This window comes from Mustela lutreola, chromosome 15, assembly GCF_030435805.1.
Source record: "Mustela lutreola isolate mMusLut2 chromosome 15, mMusLut2.pri, whole genome shotgun sequence".
NCBI classification, from domain to species: domain Eukaryota; kingdom Metazoa; phylum Chordata; class Mammalia; order Carnivora; family Mustelidae; genus Mustela; species Mustela lutreola.
The window spans coordinates 1,878,874-1,901,393 of NC_081304.1; the positions used below are offsets into that span (position 1 = coordinate 1,878,874).

Here is a 22,520-nt window from a genome sequence, read left to right on the forward strand (position 1 = left end):
TAAATGCAACGGACAAGAATACAAGCCTTCTGGAAGAGCATCAGGGGCACTTCTGCGACCCTGGCACGAGGCAGGACGTCGCAAGGAGGACACGGAATGTCCGCACCATAAAGGGAGATGGACCACGATGACCACGTGACGACAGAGAACCACTATGAGGGGACGCTATTAAGAGGCAGAAGCAAACCAACACACCAAGCCGTACGTTCAGAGAGGACACTCACAATTCATAAAAATGATAAAGGGCCGCTGTCCAGGATATGAAGATTTCTTCCAAATCAATAAGAAGATGACACACTAACCCAAGGGGAAAATGGAGAGGAGTGTGCACTTCGAGAAGGGGAAGCTCCACGGCCGACCAGTGGTCAGAAGGCGCTCAGTGGCACGGCCCCTGGGGAGACCCTCATTACCCACACACTGGGCAGAAAAACCAAGTCCTGACCACAGTGCTGGGCAGGAAGGTGGGCAGTTTAGGAAAACCACGGGAACCATGGAGACGTCTGCCTGTACAGAAGGCACTGAACAGGTCCCGAGATGTCCCCCCAGCAGGCCTGAGGGAGGGGCACAGGCACCGGAGCAGCAGGGACAGATGCTCAGAGCATAACCCGGGCGGGAGCAGGCTCCGAAGGATCCACATCCCAAGAGCCCGCAGACACCCAGACCCCACGCGCCCGGATGGCCACAGGAAGGGCGGCTGCTCAAAGGCAGGCAAGGTAATGAAGATCCGAGATCCACTGAGCCAGTGAACCCAGCGGGCAGGAGGGAGCCTGCGCTGTGGAGGGGCACAGGGGCTCCAAAGCCCTGTGGTGCCCAACACGGCACGCCTCCAGATACTGCCTTGCACACCGTGTGCAAGGAGAGCACGTGGCCCCATGGGCCGGGGCGGGGGGGACTTGCCACTCCCGGCCAGGAAAATGGTGGAGGGTGTCGCCATCCCCTCACATTCGCCCCCCATGGTTGGTTAAGGAGCCGCAGGAGGCCACCCACCTGGCCGTGGGGAGCGTGGAGCCGAGGCCATGTCTGCAGGTGGCCTGGTGTGAGCTCCTTGGAATCCGCACCATTTTCTTCCCTAAGGAAACCTCTGATTCTCAGAGGAACACTCACCGAACTGAGAAACCTCGTCACCGTGTGACGCACACGGCAGACGCACAAGCAGGTCGTGCCTGCTGCGGGAAGAGGGCACCGTGGGCACCATGCCACGGCCTCCAGACGACCGCTCCGTGGCCACGCGCCTCGTGCCTGTCCCAGCCCTGACAGCTGAGATGGAGCTGACCCCACAACTCCCCACCACGCAGCCCGGCCGGACCTCGCTGCGTCTGGGTCCGTGGATGTGGAGTGACCAGCAGCGGAGCTGCAGCCGACCACCAACACCTACACGCAGCTGGGCGGCAGGAGAAAGGGGCGGGGCTCCCACGGACCTCTGAGGGGCTCCTACCTTGTTGAAGACCCAGATCTCCCCGTTCACAGTGGGCCTGGGCACCCCGTGGCCGTTGTAGTGGAAGAGGACCCGCTCCTCCTTGGCGTTTCGGCGTAAGGACGTGCACAGCTTCTTCACTTCGTCCACGGTCGGGTCGAGGCTCTGCTTGTACCGGGCCTGTCGCGGGAGAAGATGAAAGAACTCACCGTGGAGTCAGGGATGCGTGGGTACATGCCCCGTCCCCACCCTGAGTTTGCGCTGAGCAGCTATGGGACCCTGGACAAGTGACCCCGAGCTGCTCCACCTGTAAGCCTGGGGTGACGCCTCCCTCAGGGGCTGTGGGGCTTCGTCCAGCTAGCAAGCCACTCGGGGAGGCGCGTGACGAGCGCGTGAGATGAGTGAGGGCCGCGCGGCCACACCGAGCCACTGTGACAGCACCCGCGTCTCTTGGAGACACCGAAGCCTCTGGAGGGAAATCCTCTGGAAGGGGAGAGGCAAACTTCGGTAAAGTGCAGGAGGCCACGGGCCGACGCGGCACAGCAGCGCCAAGAGAAAGCGCCGGCCAGAGGAGGGAAGCTGCCTGCCCCTCCTCCGGGCCACGCTGGCCCTGCCGAGCCCCTGCCGGCTCCAGCCGCACCCGCGCGGACGAACGGCAGGAATTCGCGGGATGAGCAGGACCTGAAATCAACTCCGCGTCAACAGCACATGCACGTGACCGACACGCGGTGAGGGGGTGGGCTCTTCCCTCCCCGCGTCTCCCCCTAACAGGCCAGAACGCTGCCCATAAAACAAGGGGGCCGCCCCGGAGGCCCGAGAGGACGCTCACACGGATGTGAGGTGCCAAGCTCCCCACCCATGGGCGCAGCAGTGTGCGTTCACCTGACGCTGATGCAGGCTGTGGGTCCCCACATGGGGGCTCCGAAGGGCCGACTGGCGGGGAGACGGTCCGGGTCAAAGCAGGGGCTCAACCCCGTGTCGTGGAGGCCCCGGCCCTGGTGCGTGACCCCTCCCGGACCCCCGGGCAGGACGGACCATCTTTTCTCTCCCTGACATGCAGCCGTCATTACATGTCCGCGTGTGACCGCGGCGGGGCCACAGACACCACGAGCACCGAGGCAGGCTCAGGTGCGCCCCAGCGCTGGCTCTGTGCCCGCATCCTTCCCACGGCCTCACAACGCGCCCCGTCGCCAGCACACAGCTGCCGAGTGACCAACGACAACACTCAGTGACAAGAAGAGGAAAAGGATGCATCCGACCTGACGCTTCAATGATGTGCGTGGCCCCCAGCACGGCGTGGGAAGGCGCGCCCAAGGGCATCGCCGGGTCTGGGTGGCGGACACTTGCGTGTTCTGGAATCCTACAGAGTAGACAGTGACAAAAACAACGCAGGCTCGCACTCCGGACTCCTCCCCGACAAACCGCGGGTCTGTGCTCTGCGCGAGATCGAGCCGGGCACGGAGTCCTGACCCCCCAAACAGCTCAGTTTCGGTTGACGCCAGGAGACGAGGCGAAGGTGGCTGACCAGAGAACTCCAGCTCCGGGGCCGACAGGGCACACCTTGCTGAGACGACTCAGACACGGGCCCCCCAAACCGCACCGCACAAGCACGCCGTGAAGTCAGCGAGTGGGTTGGAGGGGAAGACCCCACACTCAACCCCACGCACCGGAGCCTCCTTTGCCAGTGGCTTTGCTGCTCCTCCAATACAGAACCCCAACCTACGGCAGGCAGGAGCCGCTCCCAGGCAAGGTGCCCTGAAATCCCCACAGGCCACGCCATCCGCCGGCAGCAGGAGGCCGTCCGCTCCATGGGCCTGCGCTCACGTCACGGCCCCAGGTCGCTGGGCATGTTTCAAGGGGACATGCCAAGCGCCCCCCTGCCCCACTGCTCGCTCCCGGCTCCCCTCAGCTTGGCCTCCTTCCTGCAGCAAATGACCTGAGGTTTGCGAAGTCCCAGCTCCGGGGAAGGACGGTCCGCCTCCCCCAGAGATCAGTCTGAAGGGGGGTGCTGGTTCCCCCAAATCACATGCAAGGCCACGGGGTTGACATTCCTCAGAGACAGCCATAAAACCAGATTCATTACTGCTGACCTGGCCTCCACCAAGGTCTTCTCCCGTGGGGCTGCAGAAAAATGATTTAGCCTCACTTTGCCACCTACTGCACCAAAAGGACCATTACGGAGTAGCACGAAAGGTGCTACGGATAGGAATAATATGCCTCCTGGGGTTTTATGGGAATTAATTAATATTTTTAAGGGCTTTGGAATGAGAAGCACTAAATTAAATGTCACCACACCGTGTTCGGTTTGGTTTTGAAACTACAACGCCTGGGTCCCAGCGGCGCAAACGGCAGAGGAAGCACCGAGGCCCTTGCGGGACCCAAGACCGTGTGAGCGACATAAGCAAAGACACCACAGGCTCGCAAACATGGCTTGTGGTGGTCGGGATTCCGGCTCCAAGTCCAGACGCACGACGTGCTTCAGGCACGTGTGGATCCTGTGCAGGAGGCAACGGGGGGAGACCAAGGCTGCCCCTGGCTGGATGAAGGAACGTGTGGCCCGTGTCTCCTGTCCTCGTGATGGCCGCCGGCCCGTCGCTGACATCCAGCAACCTTCTGCACTAAGGAGGCCTGAGCAGGGCGGCCACAGCCAGCTTCTGTGTCCCCGGGGCAGCTCTATTCTTCTCAGGCTCCTCCTCGTGCGAGGACAGAGTGCAGGGCCTGGACAGTGCAGTGGCCGCTCATGGTCAGGCGAGGCCGCCCCGGATGCCGCCAGCGCACCCAGGGCACAGGGAGTCGGGGCGGTGCTCCGGGGTCTTCTCTCCTGGCAGACCCCACAGCAAAGAGGCCTGTGTCTCCTTGGGGTGTCCAGTGAAGACCACTGCCGCCTCGTCCGGCCGCGCCCATGACCTCATCTCCACCCGTCCGTCCGCCCTCAGCGACGACGATACCTCAGCTCAGACCGGAGAAAGGAAATGCCCCCGAGATTTTCTCAGGACCATCTAGGAGGAACAAATGTAATGTTCGAATTTGGGCCACTTTTGCCCCTGGTCTGGGGACTTGAAAATGTTTCACTCTCTGCCCTTTCCCAAGTAGGAAGGAAGGACTTCCGGGGAAATGCGTGGCAGAGAGAAAGGTCAGGTCTGCTCGAGGGATGCCTGTCCTAGATGGCAGCCCGGCAGGGAAAGCTCCGGACCCTGGCAGTTCAGGGACTTTACATCCCCACCCCTCAAAAAGCCCTTTCCATTCCCAGTAACACCACGCAGGGCAGGCCAGTGTAGGTGCCAGCACCGTCGCCACGACCACCACCACCATCCTCGCCACCACCATCCTCACCACCAATCTCACCACCACCACCACCACCATCATCCATTCCTTAGATGACTCAAACTTCCCAAGTAACCCGTCGGTACTATTTTGCTCTTTCCAAGCCCACTCCTCAGCACTCAGTAGGTCTCACTTGCTGAAAACCCTTTGATGGCTTCCCACTGACCCACGGCAAGTTCTTTAGAGTGGCCCATGAGTCCCGATCAAACCTTGTCTCTATAACTTCTGGGAGTCTATGCTCCAACCACAAGGAAGTATCTTCCAAGTCTACGCTCCCCCCACCTTCTCGCCCTCTGCCAGACCCTCTTCCTATTCGTCCTCTAACCCCAGTTCCAAGTCCTGCCTGGACATTTCCACTTCCTTCTTCAAATATCAGGTTAACTGTCACTTCTCCAGAACTCACTTTCTGGCGGCCCCAGAAACCTGCGTCATGTACCCCATGCCAAACGCTCCCAGAGCACGTCTGGCCCCCCAGCTACAGCACTGAGGGCCCCTGACTCCATCTGCCCACTGCCCATCTGGCGGCCCTTTCTCCTGCCCTGACTAGTGTCCTGAAAAGGCCGGGATGTGATTTCCCTGGTCACTACGGCCACCTTGGGTAAATGCAGTGCCTGAAACGTAGCTGGCACTCAGTAAGTAACTGTGCAGGAACCAAAGGTGACCCGTTCAGACTTCCTGCTCGAGAGTGCAAAGCCCAGTGGGCTTCTTCGAAAGGAGCTGGGAGCCGGAGGACTGGAGTTTCTGCACCGTGCATTCGGCTCTGCTGGGGACGGAGTGTGCAAGCTCTTCTTCTACCGATGACCTTCTGCCGCTCCAGACCGGGCAAACGCGGGCGCCCGCAGACGCAGCCAGCTCCGGGAGTGCAGTGAGACGCAGCTGACACTCCCCTCCCTGTGAGTGGGACTGCCCGGCAGACAGGTGACCCTCCCAAGGGACAAGCTGTCTGTCTGGTGCAGGAAACAAGGAGCGCTGTCTGCAGGCAGAGACCGGAGGAACGAGATTCCCTTTGTCACCGGCAAATGTATATGTCTTCCAAGGTTTGCAATGGATGAAAAGTCACGAAAAGACATTCCCCCGCTCAGGACAGCTCCCTGGAGACAAGGGGATGGAGAAGCAGCAGTGCCCCTGCCAGGCTCCTGGTTTGGGACTACGAGGGGTCTTCCAGGGACAGAGACTAAGGGACAAAGAGTAAGGGAAGGGAGCAAACGTACGTCACATACTGACCGGACAGAAGGAGGGCTGGGTGGCTGACTGGCGGAGCCCATTCCTCTCCCTCGGCCGGAGGGCCGGAGTGAGAACAGCACGGCCCCCCGCACGGGCAGGCCTGTGTGCACGCTGAGGGCACTCCACACGCATGAGGCCATGCACCTCTCCTTTCCAAGCCATTCCGGTATGTCCCTGTTGCTCCCAGACTGTCCTGTAGGGTCGCCAAGTCTTCACGGGCAAGCGCTCTGAGGTTCCTGCCACCACCAGGTCTCCATGACCCAGGCGGCCCATCGCTCTCTGGAGGGCCGGTCCCCGTCCTGCCTTCTCCTGGCTCTCCTCTCCTGCCTCCTCCCTCCGACTGCTGAGCCGGTGGCCTCTCCCCTCTCTTCCAGGTCCAGCCTCTTCCCTCAAGCCTCAGGCATGGCTGTGACTCGGCCTCCCCTCTCCCACGCGACACACTCACCCTGGGCAGCGTCTTTGAGCACAAACCGACGATGCTATTCCTTCTCTTGGCCCACCCTGGCCAACCCCTCTGGGCTCCCTACCTCATCCCCAGCATCCACGCTTTTTTGAATCACCCAGGCCACACACCTCAAGCCCACTGTCCTTCTGCTCCCCGTCTCTCGGGCATTTGCCAGGGGTCTCCGGGCCTGTGGCCGGGCACTCACACACGGCTGTCCCATCTCTTCCTGTATCCGGGGTCAAAAGCCCCCAAGGGTCCTCGGGACCCCAGACTAGCCACTCTCCAAGTCTGTCCAGGCTGGCAGAGCTTCTTTTCCAAGCACACAATCAGGCCATTTGCCTTCTAAGAGCAAATCCTTGGTGGGGACGTCCACTGCCCCCAGGAGCACAGCCATGCCTGGGCACGGCACACAGCCCCTCCCCCACGCATCCCGGCGGGCTGTCTGCAGGTCTGGTGAGGCCGTGCCCTTCATGACTTGGGACCTCTGCCCACACGCTGCCCTCCCTGGACAGCCCCGTCTCCCTGCCCAAGCCTGCACAAACGCCCACCTCCTGCCGCAGCTCCCCGCAGCCCTGCTGGCCCCCAGGGGCTGCTTCTCGACTTCTCTGCGGGAATGACACAGGATCGGGATCCTTCCATACGGACCAGCCTCGCCTTCCAGACAACATGCTGGTGAGGACAGACGCTCTGAAGTTCCCCGAGTCCTGACCTCTGGTTGCACAGAAGTCACACGGGAAAAGTGTGGGGCCTGAATTCCCGGGCGTGTCTGAACAACACTGACTTTATTAACCTATCGTTTCCCTGAGACTGACCGCCACAGAGCTCCACTATCCCCGCATAACCCAGCAGGGCCCAGCCCAGGGCTAGTCTGCCGGCAGGAAGGCTGCTGCACAGCCCAGATTCAATGTCCCCATCCGTCTGCATATTTCCTTCTCTCTGTCACTGTTCCCACTGTCTCACGGTGAGATGCTATCTGCATAATTTTTGCTGACATTATTATAACATTGCGTTCCCCCCAAATCCTTTCATTTAAAGAAAAAACAACAACAAAAGCTACCACTTATCTTCGGAGTCCCGCCAGAACACTGGGTCCCTGCAGCCTAAACAGGCGGCAAGCAACCGTGTCTCAGCCAATAACCGTCCCCGAGGAGCTGCACCACCCCAAGGCCTCGCTCCTGGGGCTCAAGCCAATGGCGGATGCGGCACTGGCTCTGGGCACCCACACGGACACAGAATGTGACCAGTATCCTCTGCAAACTCGTCACCGAAAGACTAATCTGAGACTGACTAAAACCATCTCATGAAAACCAAACAAAATAAGGCAGCCAGAGCCCGTGGCAGGGTGGAAACCAGAGTCGTCCTGAGCCACACCCGGCCACGAGGGCAGCCGCCATGCCCTGCCCTTCTCATTGGCAAGGTACGCCCGGGTGAACTGAATCCTGGTCTCCTGTATGGGCCCAACGGAGGTCACTTGTTTCTCAGAAGCAGAAACGGTAAACTTAGAAGAAGTCCAGACACACCGACGTCACCCATCACTTTCCAGCTCTTCCAGGACCTTTTCCTGTTACTCTGGAATTTCAGCTAACAGAAATATAATGTTCCTTTACAGTGACCCCTCAGGAGGGTCTGGCTCCGGAAGGCCACCCACCTGCGTGGGGCAGCGCTCCAGTGAACAGTGGGGCTCACCCGCGCGCCTCGCCATGCTCCCCCCGCAGACAGCTCTGACTGCACTACATGCTTGCTTGCTTCGATGGGCCAGGGCTCCCCTCTACACCTGAGTAGTAAATTATCTCCAAGCCATATTCTGGTCCTTCAAAGACCCCTCTTCTTGGTTCACAGAGCTCAGTCGGCGCTCCAGCAGGCCCTGGCCCAGCGTCGCTGACGTCAGCTGGCGTAGCTGCTAACACAAATATTTCCGGGTTTTCCACCCCACACGCCCCACCAAGATCTGCCCAGGGCAGTGGCGTCTCCGACAAGGCTCTGACTGGCTAAGACAGGTGTCTGTCCCAGACAGTGATGCGCCCGGCAGGCTGGCGGCAAGTCCGGTCTCAGTGAGGCCCCTCCGGGGGGTCTCCCCCCTCCCCCTCCCTCCGCACCCAGGTGGCAGCTCTGCCAGGGTCTCCTCCCCGCTTGGGCACAGTCCCTGTTGAGCTCCCAGGCCTTGCGGCTCGGTGCTGGGCGGGAGCTGCAGAGGGGAGGGTCTGCTGTCCCCACTGGTAAGTCCCTCCCCCCACTACAGTTAGGGTCCCCAGGCTTGAGACTCAGCCCCAGACTGGCGAGTTGTCAGCCACACCCTGGGAAAGTGTGGGAATCAAAGCAAACCTCAGCTCCCTCCTCCTAAAACAGCGAACCCCGTTCGACCCTGTGTGCCTCAGAGCCTGAGGACAACCTGAGCAAACGCGCGGCGAAGGACATGGGAAACACGGGCAAGAAGGGGAGGGCAGAGGGCGGCACGCGCCGCACAGAGGATGCGCCGGCCACATCCTGAGCCCTCGCTCCACCCCCCGTGCCTGCACGAGCACCACCGAGCAGACGGCCGGAACGTCCCCGTTCTACAGCCGGCAGCTGAGACGCAGGGGGTCAGTGACTACCACGGGCCGCACACGGTGTGTGGGCAGGGCCCACTTCTGAGCCAGACTCCGCGGTTTTACCACTCAGTGCCCTGAGCCCGTCAGTGGAGACGCGGACACGACCGGTGAGCTCGCTCACACAGGCGCAAACGGGGACAGGCAGGGAACAAGGAGGCAGAGGCGAGGTCTGGCCACCCCAAAGTGATGATCCTGTATGGCTGAACATGGCCGCTGGGCCCCACCAGGGAACCCTGCCCCCCCATCTCACGAAGGGTGGAAACTCGGCAGAGCGGAGAGTACGCCCTGACTGGGCAGCAGAGCCAAGCACCGCACACAGCCCAGCTCTCACGGAGCTACGGGAACAAAGCAGCCAAAATCTCCCTCTGCTACTGATTTTTGTCCATTTCCAAATAGCACGTTAGCACTGAAAACACCGCTCCCTCCTGCCATTAATGTCAGACCACCTCCCAGCAGGGTCTGTAACTGCTAGTTACAGAGCTGCCCGGCAGGCGCAGGGGACACTGGGCCCCGGGGCCCCAGGACTAGGGCATCCGGGGACACAGGGACTCGGGCACACCAGGTCTGCAGCCTGTCTGTGCCACTGCCGCAGCCGGCAGAGAGCTGCTGAAAACAGCCCTCGGCGCCACCGTAGGCCTAACAGTAACAAAATGCGTAAGGAAATAAACACAGTCGGAGCACTGAGACCCTCACACTGAGGAGGAAACAGTGTTAAATGGCTGCCAGACCAGGCCAGCAGCGCGGTCAGCTGGGGCCGCACCCCTGGGCTCGCCCACCATCTTGAACCTCGCTCCGATTCATCCCGAGAAACAGCCACCAAAGTGATTGGGCATAGAGTGATGGCTGCCTGATGCTTTGACACCCCCCCCCCCCGAGTCCACTCAGAGCAAAGCCCCGGAGAGGGCTGCCCCCAGGCACAGCGGCAGCCGGCGGAGGGCCAGACTTGCTGAGCCTACCGTCCTCTGGCTGCGGCTGGAAACCCAGATCTCCGGCTGTCACAGAAGCTTGCCGATCCCATTGATTTACTTTTCCAGGAAATCTCTCATTCCCATTAGGTGCGTGTTGTTCACAATGATCCTGTCAGCCCTAATCTGATTTCCAAGTGGGGCTTCGGAAGTCTGGGCGTGACGTGTGCAGGTGAGCTGTGGCCTCCGCAGCTGGTCCCCGCGGTGCCATCCCCGAGGCGTCGGCCACCGCCCTCCAGCCTTGAGCTCATCCGCCCCACCCATGGTTTCGAGGACGGTACTTGGGACGGCTTCACTGGCCCTTGGCATCCTGGCCAAGGCTGGTCCTGGCTCCTTCCCACAGCCACCCAGCTGTCCAGCTGGACGGTGGGGACAGCAGGGGACCCGCAGCATGCACGTGTGGCAGGGAGCCACGAGGCCCTTCACAGGCTGCGTCTGTGAACCGCTGCTCAAGGCGGTTTTCTCAGTCACATCTCAGGTTTCAACACGCATCTTCCCCGGAAGAGCAGTTTCGCATGAATCTTACCAGACCCTCGCCTCTCTCTGCTTTGTGTTACTCAGTAACAGCCCTTCCTTCCTTAACACACTAGAGACGCTAGAGACCCACGAGAGCTGGTTCAGGGGTCCAAATCCAAACGCAGAAGCCAGAACTTCTGGATAGGGTCTGAGTCCACTTCTGCAACAAAGGGGCCCACGCAGTCCCTGCAGAGGCCCCAGGACATGCCCCTTTCAGCAGGGAGCCTTCTGCCCCCGGGGAGTCTGGTGAGGTCCGGACACAGCCTCGGTGGACGGAAGGCAGGGAGGGGGCTCCTGGCACCTGATGGATAAATGCCAGCGAAGGTGCCCAACACCCCACAACCGTCCTCACAGCATGGCAGGGGAGGGGTCACTGTTGCCACAAGGACAACACATCTGGCCCAAAAGGTCAACAGTGCCCGTTTGGGAAACCCGCTTTCAAGGGAAAACTGAAGCCCTAATTCTAGGGAGGACACACCGGTTCTAATCGAATAAGGTGAAAATAGCAAGACGGAGAAAACTGTGTACACAACACTCCCATTTACGCAAGAAAGAAGCAAACACGTGTGTGTGTAAAGAGACACCTTTACATATGTGTGCGCTGGGAAGTGTTAACGGGCCTGCCACAGAAGGAAGCCAGACACAGGAGGAAGGGCACAGGACGGGGTCCGACTCTTCATCTCAGCTCGGGTCCTGATGGCGCGATCCTGAGTTCAAGCCCCACCCCGGGCTGCGTGCTGAGCGTGGAGCCGACTTTAAAGAAAGAAAGCCAGCGACAGGGATGGACTCCTTGGCCTGCGCCTTGTCTTGTGCATGTGAGTTGGGAGCCACTAAATATTTTACCTGCCAAGCAAAATTAGCATTTTAGAAAGCAGTCCTTAAAAACCGTGAGTCAAATGAAACAAACGAACTCTGCCATGCTGTGAGGACGGTTGTGGAGTGTTGGGCACCTTCGCTGGCATTTATTGCTGGCTGTATTGCAGACTGAGAGGAAACCCTCCAAGGGCGGTTAAAGTGAACGACCGGACTCCCCTGCCACGCCCGGCGGCAGAAGGAGCCGCAGCCACGCTGCGAACAGTTTCCGGGAAAAACACTGCGGGTAATGCTGGTTCTGCTTCCTGCAAGTGCTGCATGTGGTGTGGGGGACAAGACATCACTGATCACGTGGATGCCCGTGAAAAATCCCAACGTTCCGTGTGGGAGCAAGCAGATACGGCTGTAGGACCCATGGGGTTAGGTAAAACCTTGTAGCCCTGAACCTGACGCAGTAGGAGCTCATGACAAGTTCTATCTTTAAAAACCGAAGATCGGCGGTGGGGGACGGTCTGAGTGTGAGCAGCCCAGGGGCCGATTAAGCTCTAAATACCACCCCCACCAAAGGAAGCCAGGACTCCTCAGGGACCGGGTGACTGCAGGCCTAGAACAGGAAGCGGACATACCCGACGGGGAAGATGGCTAGAACGGTCTCGAAAAGACTCGGGGGCCACATTCAAGAGGCCCCACTGGCCCAAGACGAAACCGTGTACGCACCAATGGTGAACAGATACAACGGTTAAGCTTCTACTGCGCTTAACACCCCAGACCGCCTACCTCTGGGGGCGATTCACGATTTTGAAATCTGCTAAATAAAAGGACATAAGTATTGACATTGGCTTTCCTAGATGAGCAACACTGCGAGATGCCGAGTGACTGGTGAGAAGCGGCTTTTCTTCACCGATACCCCAGGCAATGCACCAGGCGCACGGGGGAATGACAGGATCATTCTGCAGTCGCTGACGGACGGCCCCAGGCGACGAGCACCCACAGCAGCGCACGTCCGTGAAAGGACATGGCAGCCACGACACACATGCTAGCGGGGGAGCCCCCAGGAGACACCGTGCCCCCGGGACCCCTCCAACTTGACCGAATCTGGCAAGGCCTCTAGGGTTCCCGTGGCATAGAGGAGAGTCAAGGGCCGGTGAGTGTGGCCCAGAGCAGGTGAGGGGCGATGCGCAGGCCCCAGACGGCAGGGACCCTACAGCAGCTCGCCCGCCGCCTGGTTTCCACAACCAGGAAATCGCGGGGAGACAGAACGTGGAGCAGGACAGGAGCTGGTGACGGACTTTCAGAAGAGTCTAGGGACCAACGGATCAACCAACCACAGAGAACTCGCCTCACTCAAGTCCTGATTCAAATGAACGAACGCTGCACGTGTGTGTCTTTCAAAGTAACGGTCGCCGTTCGGGATGCACTGGAAGACTTACAGATGGATCTACAGGGTGTCGGGACTGGCTGCGAGACAAGCCGGGGCGTGGAGGGGGGAGTGGGTGGCGGCACCGAAGACGGGGAGCAGGGTGGCAACTGTCAAAGACAGACGATGGCTAGAGGCGGGAATTTTCCATCACGTAAGTTTAAAAGCACACGGAAACAAATAAAGACAAAAACAAAGAGGCAAACAGCACTTCAAAATGTTTCCATGATCAAAACGAACTCCCTTAGAATCACTTACATAAAACTTAATGGGAAAGTCAAAATCGGCCATTTTTGACTAAAATGTGCATATATGGCGCATTTGTCCCAGGCTTGGCCAGACACTTTAAGAAGGGGTCTAGACAGGGAAAATCTGAAATGTGTTTTTAAGCACAGGTAAGATACACATAGCAAGAATCTGAAAGAGTAACACATTTGGAAATAACGTGTTTCATGAATGTAAACCATATCGATATGCCTCAGAAAAACCTCACGTTTGCTACACAAGAGGAAGGTATAATAATAACATAAGATATATTCGACTTACTCTTAACCTGGGAACTTCTCTCCAGTTAAGTGTTTTTGTTTGTTTGTTTGTTTAAAAATTTTATTTATTTATTTGACAGAGATCACAAGTAGACAGAGAGGCAGGCAGAGAGAGGAGGAAGCAGGCTCCCCACTGAGCAGAGAGCCCGATGCGGGGCTCGATCCCAGGACCCTGAGACCGTGGCCTGAGCCAAAGGCAGAGGTCCAATCCTCTGAGCCCCCCCGGTGCCCCTCCAGTTAAGTGTATCGCTTTTTCACTGTGAGTCACTGCTCTCTCCCATTCCCAAGCTAAACTGACAAAAGCCTTCCTGTGCGGCCAGCTCCCCGGATAAGGGAGACTTTGTGGCTTACAAAGCACCCTGACCACGCTGCCTTCTCTGACTGCATGAGGAAAGCAGCACCAATCCTGAGCCAGAGGCCAGATTTGGGCCAAGGAGGCCTCTGGGTCCTGAGGGGCCAGAGACACCAGCTCTGCCTCAGGGAAGGGGGCAGGAGGGGCACAGGGCCCTCTGCTCCCGCCCCAGGGAGAGCTCTTCCCACCAGCCCGATCCACGGTTCCTGTGAGTAAATAAATGATTTATTGAGCAGACTGAGAGATGCGTGCAACGTCTCCAAGAGGGACACTGCCGTGGGGAACAAAGACGTCCACAGGTTCATCTGCTCACCAGCCTTTGCTGTCTGGGAGCCACCACAGTGTCGACCAGCCCCAAGATGGACTCCTGCTCGCACAAAAAGACTCCAAAATATGTGGGGCGCCTGGGGGGCTCAGCTGGTTAAGCAGTACCTTCGGATCAGGTCATGATCCTGGAGTCAAGGGATCGAGTCCTACGTCGGGCTCCCTGCTCAGCGGGGGGGGGGGGGGGGGCTGCTTCTCCCTCTGCCGTCTCCTCTCTTGTGTTCTCACTCTCATTCTATCCCCAATAAATGAATAAATAAATAAATAAAATCTTTAAAAGCAAAACTCCAAAATACGAAATAATCTGATAAAACTTCAGAAATGTTTGCAGTAACAATTCTAGGCAAAGTCTGACCTGAATAAAAAAGGCCCCTTCTGAGGCGCCTGGGGGGCTCCGTGGGTGAAGCCGCTGCCTTCGGCTCAGGTCATGATCTCAGGGTCCTGGGATCGAGCCCCGCATCGGGCTCTCTGCTCAGCGGGGAGCCTGCTTCCCCCTCTCTCTGCCTGCCTCTCTGCCTACTTGTGATCTCTGCCAAATAAATAAATAAAATCTTTAAAAAAAAAAAAAAAAAGGGCGCCTTTCTAATACTTCATTATCTCACAGTCCCCAGGAACTGCGACAGGCTGGCTGCCGTTTTATTTAAGAGGCCACCCCAGGGCCAACCCCAGCCCTCAAGGGGCCACTATGTCACTGAGGCAGCCGCTCACTCAGTGGGGCTCCAGCCAAGGGGCAGAGGCTGGACGTCTGCACTGGGCACTAGAGGGCCCGGCCCCTCGACAGGCTGCAGTCCGTTCTTGTCACAGCCCGGGAGATACATCCAGCCTCGGACACAGAGGCAGCAAATCTAACTAAAAACAGGCCTCCCTCGCCTGCTGTCCCTCCCGCAGAGCTCACCTGGTCCCGCTGGAGAGGTGGAGCATCTCCCAGTGGCAAGGCTGACCAGCCAGACTCAGGAAGCCAGCAGACGGTAGGACAGTGCTCTCTTTGTAAAAAGACAATGGCTCTCTCTCCTCCTTTCTCCCTCTGGACACAGCTCTAAGGATGTGATGCAGGGACCCGCAGCAGCTATCTTGCCATCATGAGAGCAGAGTCAAGAAGCAGTCATCCAGGATCCTGACAATACCAAACTGTCGACATAGCCCGTCCTGAACCATTCGCCTTCAGACTTCACAATAACCCTGGACTGCTCAACTACAGAGAAGGCACGGCACTCGGGGGCAGACAGAGCGCAGGGCACCCCCGCTTTGTGACCCTGGCACATCCCGTTCCCACGTCCCCCACGCCTTCCTCTGTGAAACGGAGGGACCGGAGCGAGCGCCCACCGCACGGTTTTGTACAGACTGAATGACTTCACACAAAAACGTGCTGAGGACAGTCCCGGGCACGAGGCGCCCACCGTGCAAGCAGTTCCGAGTATCGCTCCGAGAACCTGTCGCCAGAAACAATCCCCGGCAATCCATGTCCCGCTCCCAGCCCTCAGCCCCCGTAAGCGCTCTGCCCCAAGACTGGCACCCCGCCCTCTCCTCCTGGGCACCAGCCCCGCATGCCTGCACACGCCATCCTCCAGAGTGCCCACCCTTGCACGCCTCTTGCCATGTGGACACACAGACTCCCCCACCTTCAGTGGCCAGTTAACGTCAAACATCCATAAATGGACAAGGACTGGTGACTAGTGATACGGCAGTAAAATCCTAAAACATCGGTAATCTTCCATAAAATCAAAACTTTCAAATAGCCAACGTTTAGGACGAAAAGTGTCATGAAGAACAGAAGTGGTAACCTTGACCCTGACTCCTGGTCCACGCAAGCGGGCCTTTAGGCATTGAGCCCTCACGCCTGAGCTCCAGGCTCGGGCCCCAGGGAGGACACGGCTGCCACGCTGGGGGGTGAGAGTACAGAATCGGAGCGAACGGCGTAGAAGCTGGAGGCCCCGGAAGCCGTGAGATGACACCAGGAGGACCCATGAGGAGGCCGGGCCCTCGCAGGACCGCAGCCGCCCCGCACGCGGAGGGGCCGGAGACGGCGCAGCCCTCTGACCCCCGAGCCTCCCGGGACCCACTGCTGGCCTGCTGCGCTGGGAGGCTCGTCCTTCGGTGAGGGATGCCCTCACATGGGACGGAGTCAGGACCTGGCCCCCCGAACCACAGCCCCTCCTCGCCACTGACGACTCGACGGCTACGCTGTGGGCGCTCAATGGCACGATTCTCACGCGGATGCCAGCGGCCGTGACCGAGCATCCCCTGAGCACGTGGTGTCCTGTCGGCGTGGGCCGGGAGCGGAGGGCTGGGCCCGCCCAATGACGGGCTGGGAGCCCCACGCGGCGCTGACGCACTGTGGCTCTGGAGCACATAGACAGGCAGACCCACACCCTGGGGACTGACGTGACACAACAGGAGGGGCCACCAGCACTAGCTAGAACAGATCCGTTGGAGACGCCATGTGACTCTAACCCTCACGGCCCCCACTTTCAAGTCTCCCAGTAAGACAAGTCTTACTTGAGTTTTAAAATAAATTACATCTGAGGGTCCAAAGTAGACGGGCCCAAGTCCAGACTAAAGCTCAGGGCCATCTACCTCGGGGGGAGCCGCCATGCATCCTCTCGGGCATCGGCTCTGTGGAAGCCAGACAAGCGCAGCTGCGGGAGGACCGCGCCCAGACGGCGGCCTCATTAGCAGAGACTCGCAGCCCCGACCTTCGCGGGAGGAACACTTTCCGGCACACTGACTCACTGCAGAGAATCTGAATCACACAAATGGTTCTGGAAAGAAGCCTGGGGAGCCCAATCTTTTCTCGTCAGCCCTCGCTGTTACAGGGGCAGGATGAGGCGGCCTGCGGGCTGTCTCCCGTCTGCCCCCAGGCAGCGCTGTCCGAGCTGTGAGCCCGGGCACAAGCTCGCCAGGACCCACGCCACCCTCCCGCCACCGCTTCTTTGTCTCGGAGACACAGGATCTTGGAAATAGGCAGCACAGACGGCTCGGGCAGCCTGACAGCGCTCACAGGTTTGCCTCTTTCTAGGAAACCCTGATGACAGCATCCCGCTGACACCGACCTCTGTGCTCCCCGTCCCTGAGGAGCGCCGACTGGAGCGTCCCTCGTGTGTGGGGCAACGTGCTCCCTGTGGGCGACCCCCAGCTCCGCTCTGCCGAACGACCCTGTGGTCCACCTTCCCGCATGGGAACGCATCCGGGGGCCAAAGGCAGTGGGGGTTTACAGGGCACAGCAGCTGGCATCCGTGAACTTAAATATTATGGAAATAAAACATACTCTGCGAGAAAAACGGGCAAAAGACTTGAAAAATCCACAGCCAAAGATCTGGAGATGGCCGCTAAGGATACGAAACAGCTCGACTTCACTTAAAATAACACAGATAAAAGCAGCCTGAGGCAGCACCACCACCTACCAGGCCACACACATCAGCGGCCATTGGAAAGCACCACCAGGCGCCGTGGCGAGTTGCCAGTGGAGACGCAAAATGGTGCACGAGCCCCGTGCAGGGGGTTCACCAACCACCAAGAGCGCTGCCGGGCACCCGTGTGGCCACCTGCGCCATCACCAGGAATTCGCCTTGACGACGCGCCCGTAACAGAACAGAGCCCACGCGAACACTGGGCGCAGCACTGTTGGGGGTCACCACGTGTCACCGGCAATCTGACTGCATTTGCAGGAGACGGGACAGCCTGTGTCACGGCCACAAACCGGAGTGTATGGCGCAGCTCTGAGCAACATCGGAAAGGTCCCAGAAACTGAGACAGAGGGCCAGGACAGCCTACGAAGGGGTGTCTGTCGTAGGATTCCTCCTGTGGACAGAAGAACAGGAAACAAGAAGCAAATGCAGACCCCCCCCCCATTCTAAAAAGAGCCGTAAGAAAGATAAGCCCACAGATGGAATCCGTCGCCCATGGCAGGTGGACGGACAGCGGTGGGGACGTGACCCCACACGGGGCCCAACTTCTCATAAAGTTGTGACTTAGGAAATTATGCTCATATCTTACATATTCAAAAAATAAAATAAAATCGAGATGAGGGAGCCTAGCAGGGAGTACAAAGAACCACAAATGAGCTCAGTGTCCTGCCAAAGCCCATCAAAGGCACCGCCGGGACAGAGCCCAGAGCATCCTGGACACAGAGCTCTGAGGACAGGCCCTCAGTGACAGACGACAGCAGGTGCACATGGACCCTGAGGCTGGCCGGAGAGCTTGCTCTTCCTGATTCTGAGGCAGTGATGCTGACGCTGCTTCCTCTGCGCTGGGGTCGTGGGGTTGGGGGCCCTGAGCCCACGACAGCCCGGGCCCTGGCTCCCAAACCCCACCCCGGCCAGGGCTCCCCAAGGAAGCACGGCACAAGCCTGCTACATCCTGTCGTGCCAGACAAGGAAGGGCACGCGGGCCACACGGGAGCACGCCGCAAGGGGCCACCCACAGCCGGAGCCGGCGCAACCAGAGCCGCGGGTACGAACCCATGCACAGCGTTCTCAGAACGGAGGAAGCACTGTCTACCCTGTGCTGCTGTAAAGGAAGGAATGAATGATGAATGGGGTGGAGAAAAGGCATTCCTCATAGCAGAAGCCCAACACATATAGAAGGACAGACGGAATGAGAAAATCTGCATTTGGCAACCATCATGGCAACGACCAATTTGTGGAAGAGAGATGGATGGACGCAAAAGCAGCCCAAGGAACGGGGCATTTACACAGCTTCAAAGTATCCCCCCAACCGCTTCTTACTCACAAAGGGGGAAGTCAGGACGCGGGGAAGGAAGCTGCTTCTTCAGCGACTGCTCGGCCTGCAGGGCCGCGACCGCGGGACGAGGGATGGCAGGCGCCCGTGCGGGTGGCCGAGCAGGCGAGACACCCCCATGCGGGGCTCCCACCACCAACGCTCAGCCCAGGGCTAATGCTGGGAGAGCCACAGGGAAGTGGGTGAGGGACACCGGGAGAAGAGCGAGTGGCAACCGAGGCCATCACGGTCTGGAGCCCAGACGGGGCAGACAGGGCCAGTGGGGATTCAGGCCGGTCCTGGAACAACCGGAGAGGTCTGGTTATGAAACAAGTAGATCCTAGTCTTGAATCACTGTGAAATCCCCTTATTTGGATAAATGCACAGTAGTTACATAAGAAAAAGTCCTAGTTCTGGAAAACTACACGATGAAGTGTTCACGGATAACATGATGTTTGTAAATTACTTTCAAATGGTTCAGGGAAAAAACCTTATCTGTATCGGATCTTTACAGGAGCACAGAAGATAAAGGAAACAGGTCACTCTGGCAGTTCAAAGCCCCATTTAGTTCCTCCCAGTGCCACAAGAGAAGTAACTATTGCAGCCGCAGTGGTACACAGCAGGTGGGCAGTAACGTTTGGTGTGAATAATGAATGTACCCGGGCAAACAGTATCTGTTCGCTTCCACAGAAAATGTGCCTTCTCCGCAGGGGGTCCCAGCTCCTACACTTGCGCGCAGAGGTCCCTCCTGGCCGTGGGAGGGTGGGGGCTGTCTGCGGTGCGGGCACATGTGCCCGGGCTGAGGGACCACCTGGAAAGGAGAGAGCCCCAGGAGCAGAACCCACAGCACCTGGCGAAGGAGCAGGCACGGTGGAGGGCACAGCAGCCGGGAGCGACCCCAGGGCTCCGGCATCTTCTCAAGTCAGGCCCCTCTGGATCCCGGCTCCCTCCCATGCCAAGCACAACAGGAGCCAGAAGCCAGCCTCCCGGAAACACCTGCGGGGGCCTGACCATCAGCCACAGCCACAGGTGTGACCGGCGAGCAGTGTCGTGGGCAGGGGGAGGTCATAGGTCTACACCAAGAATACACACGCATCCGAAACTGTCTCCTTCGTACGTCTCGCAACAACTGCCGGCCTTGTCAGCGGGGAGCAGGAGCGGCCACTCTTACCAGCTCCCGGCCACCACGCAGCCACACTCGCTGCGTCTACACGAGAGAGGCAAGGCTTCCGCACGGCCGTCTGCATTAGGGTTCTGTGGCTGCTGGGCCAAATCATCACGCACTTGGGGGTTTAAGAGAAGAGAAATGGACTCTCCCAGTAGCGGGGCCCAGAGTCCCAACCAGGGCATCGGCAGGGCCACACTGTCCTCAGGCTCTGGGCATGAGTCCTCTCCCTGCCTCCTCCAGCCACTGGTGGTGGGCGGCATGTCCTGCCATTCCTTGGCCTGTGGCCACCTCACTCCCATGTCTGCCTCTGGGTTCACATGTCCCTTTCTGCTGGGTCTGTCACAAGGCCCCTGGCCTCTCTCTCCTAAGGGTACATGTGATTTCATTTAGGGTCACTCAGAGGGGCCAGAATAAGACCTTCCCCTCAAGATCCTTCATGGGGCCCCATCTCTGCCACATAAAGTAATGTTTACTGTTTTGCCATAAGAGGTAACATTTGCAGGTTCTGGGGATTAGGATGTGGATAAACATCTTCTAGGGACCAACCAGCCCCCCACATACTTAACTGATTGATGAACGCTACAGGAAGATCCCCTATCACTTACCAATATTTTAACACACCGACATAGTATTTAGACAAATTCATTCATCATTGTTCATATAACAGGAAAGAAGATCATAAATACAAGAAAATTTTTCTTTATCATCTTATTATTTGGCCAAGTATTTCATGAAAACGAGCAAATGAAGTCCAACCATGCAGAACACGTACCCAGTGTGCCCTGGGCAGCGCTGAGCCTTCAGGCCCGGACAGAGAGGGGACATCCGCGCGAGCTCACCCCCACCCCCGTCTGGCATTTGGTCTGAGACAAGTCTCAGGGGCGCTCCTTCCCTAGGGAGGCACGGACCCCAGTCAGAACGTGAAAGCTGTCACCCCATGGCCAGCATTTAGAGACCACGGTCACGGGATAAGGCCACGTGACCCTGCACAGAGTACACACAGGTGCTATGGAGACCCACCCCTGAGAGCCACGACCTTGGGCCAGGGCTCACCCAATGCGCCCACACGCGCTCCTGTGCATGGTGAGCAGGGCCGGCGACCCGCAAGGTGTGTTGCTCCCCACGTAACCCTTCCTACTTCCACTTACTGAGTTTATAAAGGAATCTTAATATTCCTCAGCCCTAAATGATGGAAAGAGGAAATAAAAACTTATGATAACATCATTAACCACGACCACTGCCCCCTCTAATATTAACTCAGGTTAAAAAAAAAAAAAAAATCAAGGAGGGAAAATCAGGATGTGGGTGATGTGCAGCTGCTGGGGCTGCGCCTCGGGTGGGCCGTGAGTCTTCCTGAGGGACACGGGTCCCCACGGCTGTCTTTTCTATCATTAATGCACGAGACAGCCAAGCTCATCCAGGGAAATAGGAGAAGACAGAAAATTGGAAGAGAGAGAGAGGCCAGTTCTCAGGAAGTGAGGGAGGAATGTGCTGCGGGACGCACAAAGTCTCACTGGAGAGAAGCGATCAGGAAAAATCGCCCCAGCACAGCGGCAGTAAAACCACCGGCACGAGCTCGGAAGCAGAGGGTGGCGATGACACACGTGAGTAGAAAACGTGTCTGGAAGATTCCAATCCACCCAGAGCAGGAGTCACTGAAGCTCGTGACGCCAGGAGTCCGCGGGGACTCGAACCTATCACTCTAGATTCCCAGCCCAACTCCGTCCACCCTCCCCCGGCACTATTTTTTGAGTGTCCATATCTTGAGTTAGAACGCGGGAATGGCTGTCTGCTATGTGTCAGACGCTGTGCAAAGCGCAGCTGTAAACGGACGGCATTCTTGGTTTCTCCCGAAATCATTTTAAACACTCAGCAGAGAATGCCCAGCTCGCCCTTGCGCAGCATCCCAAGGCTAGTCGTGTCGTGTCCGCCGACCGAGCAGTGCCTGACATCAAGAATGTGCTCAGCGCACCCGCCGGCCCTCCTCGAATTCCGGCGGTCAGGCCCGCGGTCCCGGTCCCCCAGGGTGTCTGTCCTCACGCCTCGCCGTCTGCCCCAAGCCGCGGCGGGTCGTCGGTCTGGGTCGTGCACGAGCTTCACAGCTGCGGGAAACACGGGGCAGCTACCCTGTAGAATGTTCCTCAGCTCGGGTCTCTGACACGGACTCGCGCTCCGGCGGGGGAGACCCAGGTCTACGAGGAAGAGGACAGAGGCGACGAGCGTCCTCCGTGGCACCTGATCGGCCGGGCCGGCACACCGGCTCGCCGGGGACGATCACCTCGCACCCCCGACGGAGGCAGAGCCGCTCCCACGCCGACAAGCTGCCGTTCCGCCCTCCGTGACGAGTCCGCACCTCTGCGCAGAGACCTGGAGAGCCCTCGGCGGATCCTCAACACCATTCCCAGACCGATCCCAGCCTCTGGCAAGGACACCTGCCTGCCGCCAGCAGGGCTCCCCACCCCCCAGCAACCCTGAGCGCGTGTCTGTCCTCCGCAGGTGGGCCTCAGGCTCAGAGCCCAGAGGCAGAGTCTCCAGGCATGGGCCCCCGGCCCCAGAGGAGGGCCGCCCCCCACGGCCTTGCCAGGAGGGCATGTTGTCCCCCTTCTTAACTCCCACGGTCTCCTGAGTGAAGAATGACTTCTCCAGTGACGATTTTCAACACGTTTCCACACTCTAAGTGCCATTTTCTTCCGCGGGGGTGTGTGGCCC

The 22,520-nt window shown here is 58.8% G+C and overlaps 1 protein-coding gene across 2 annotated transcripts in view; it reads right to left on the reverse strand.

Annotated features, from left to right (window-relative positions):
* Positions 1-22,520, reverse strand: part of RPTOR (regulatory associated protein of MTOR complex 1) — a 308,508-nt gene that overhangs the window by 181,784 nt on the left and 104,204 nt on the right. For both annotated transcript variants that reach the window (XM_059148815.1, XM_059148816.1), the window contains one exon: positions 1,436-1,594. In XM_059148815.1, coding sequence (XP_059004798.1) covers positions 1,436-1,594 — 159 coding nt within the window. The remainder of the gene's footprint in view (positions 1-1,435; positions 1,595-22,520) is intronic.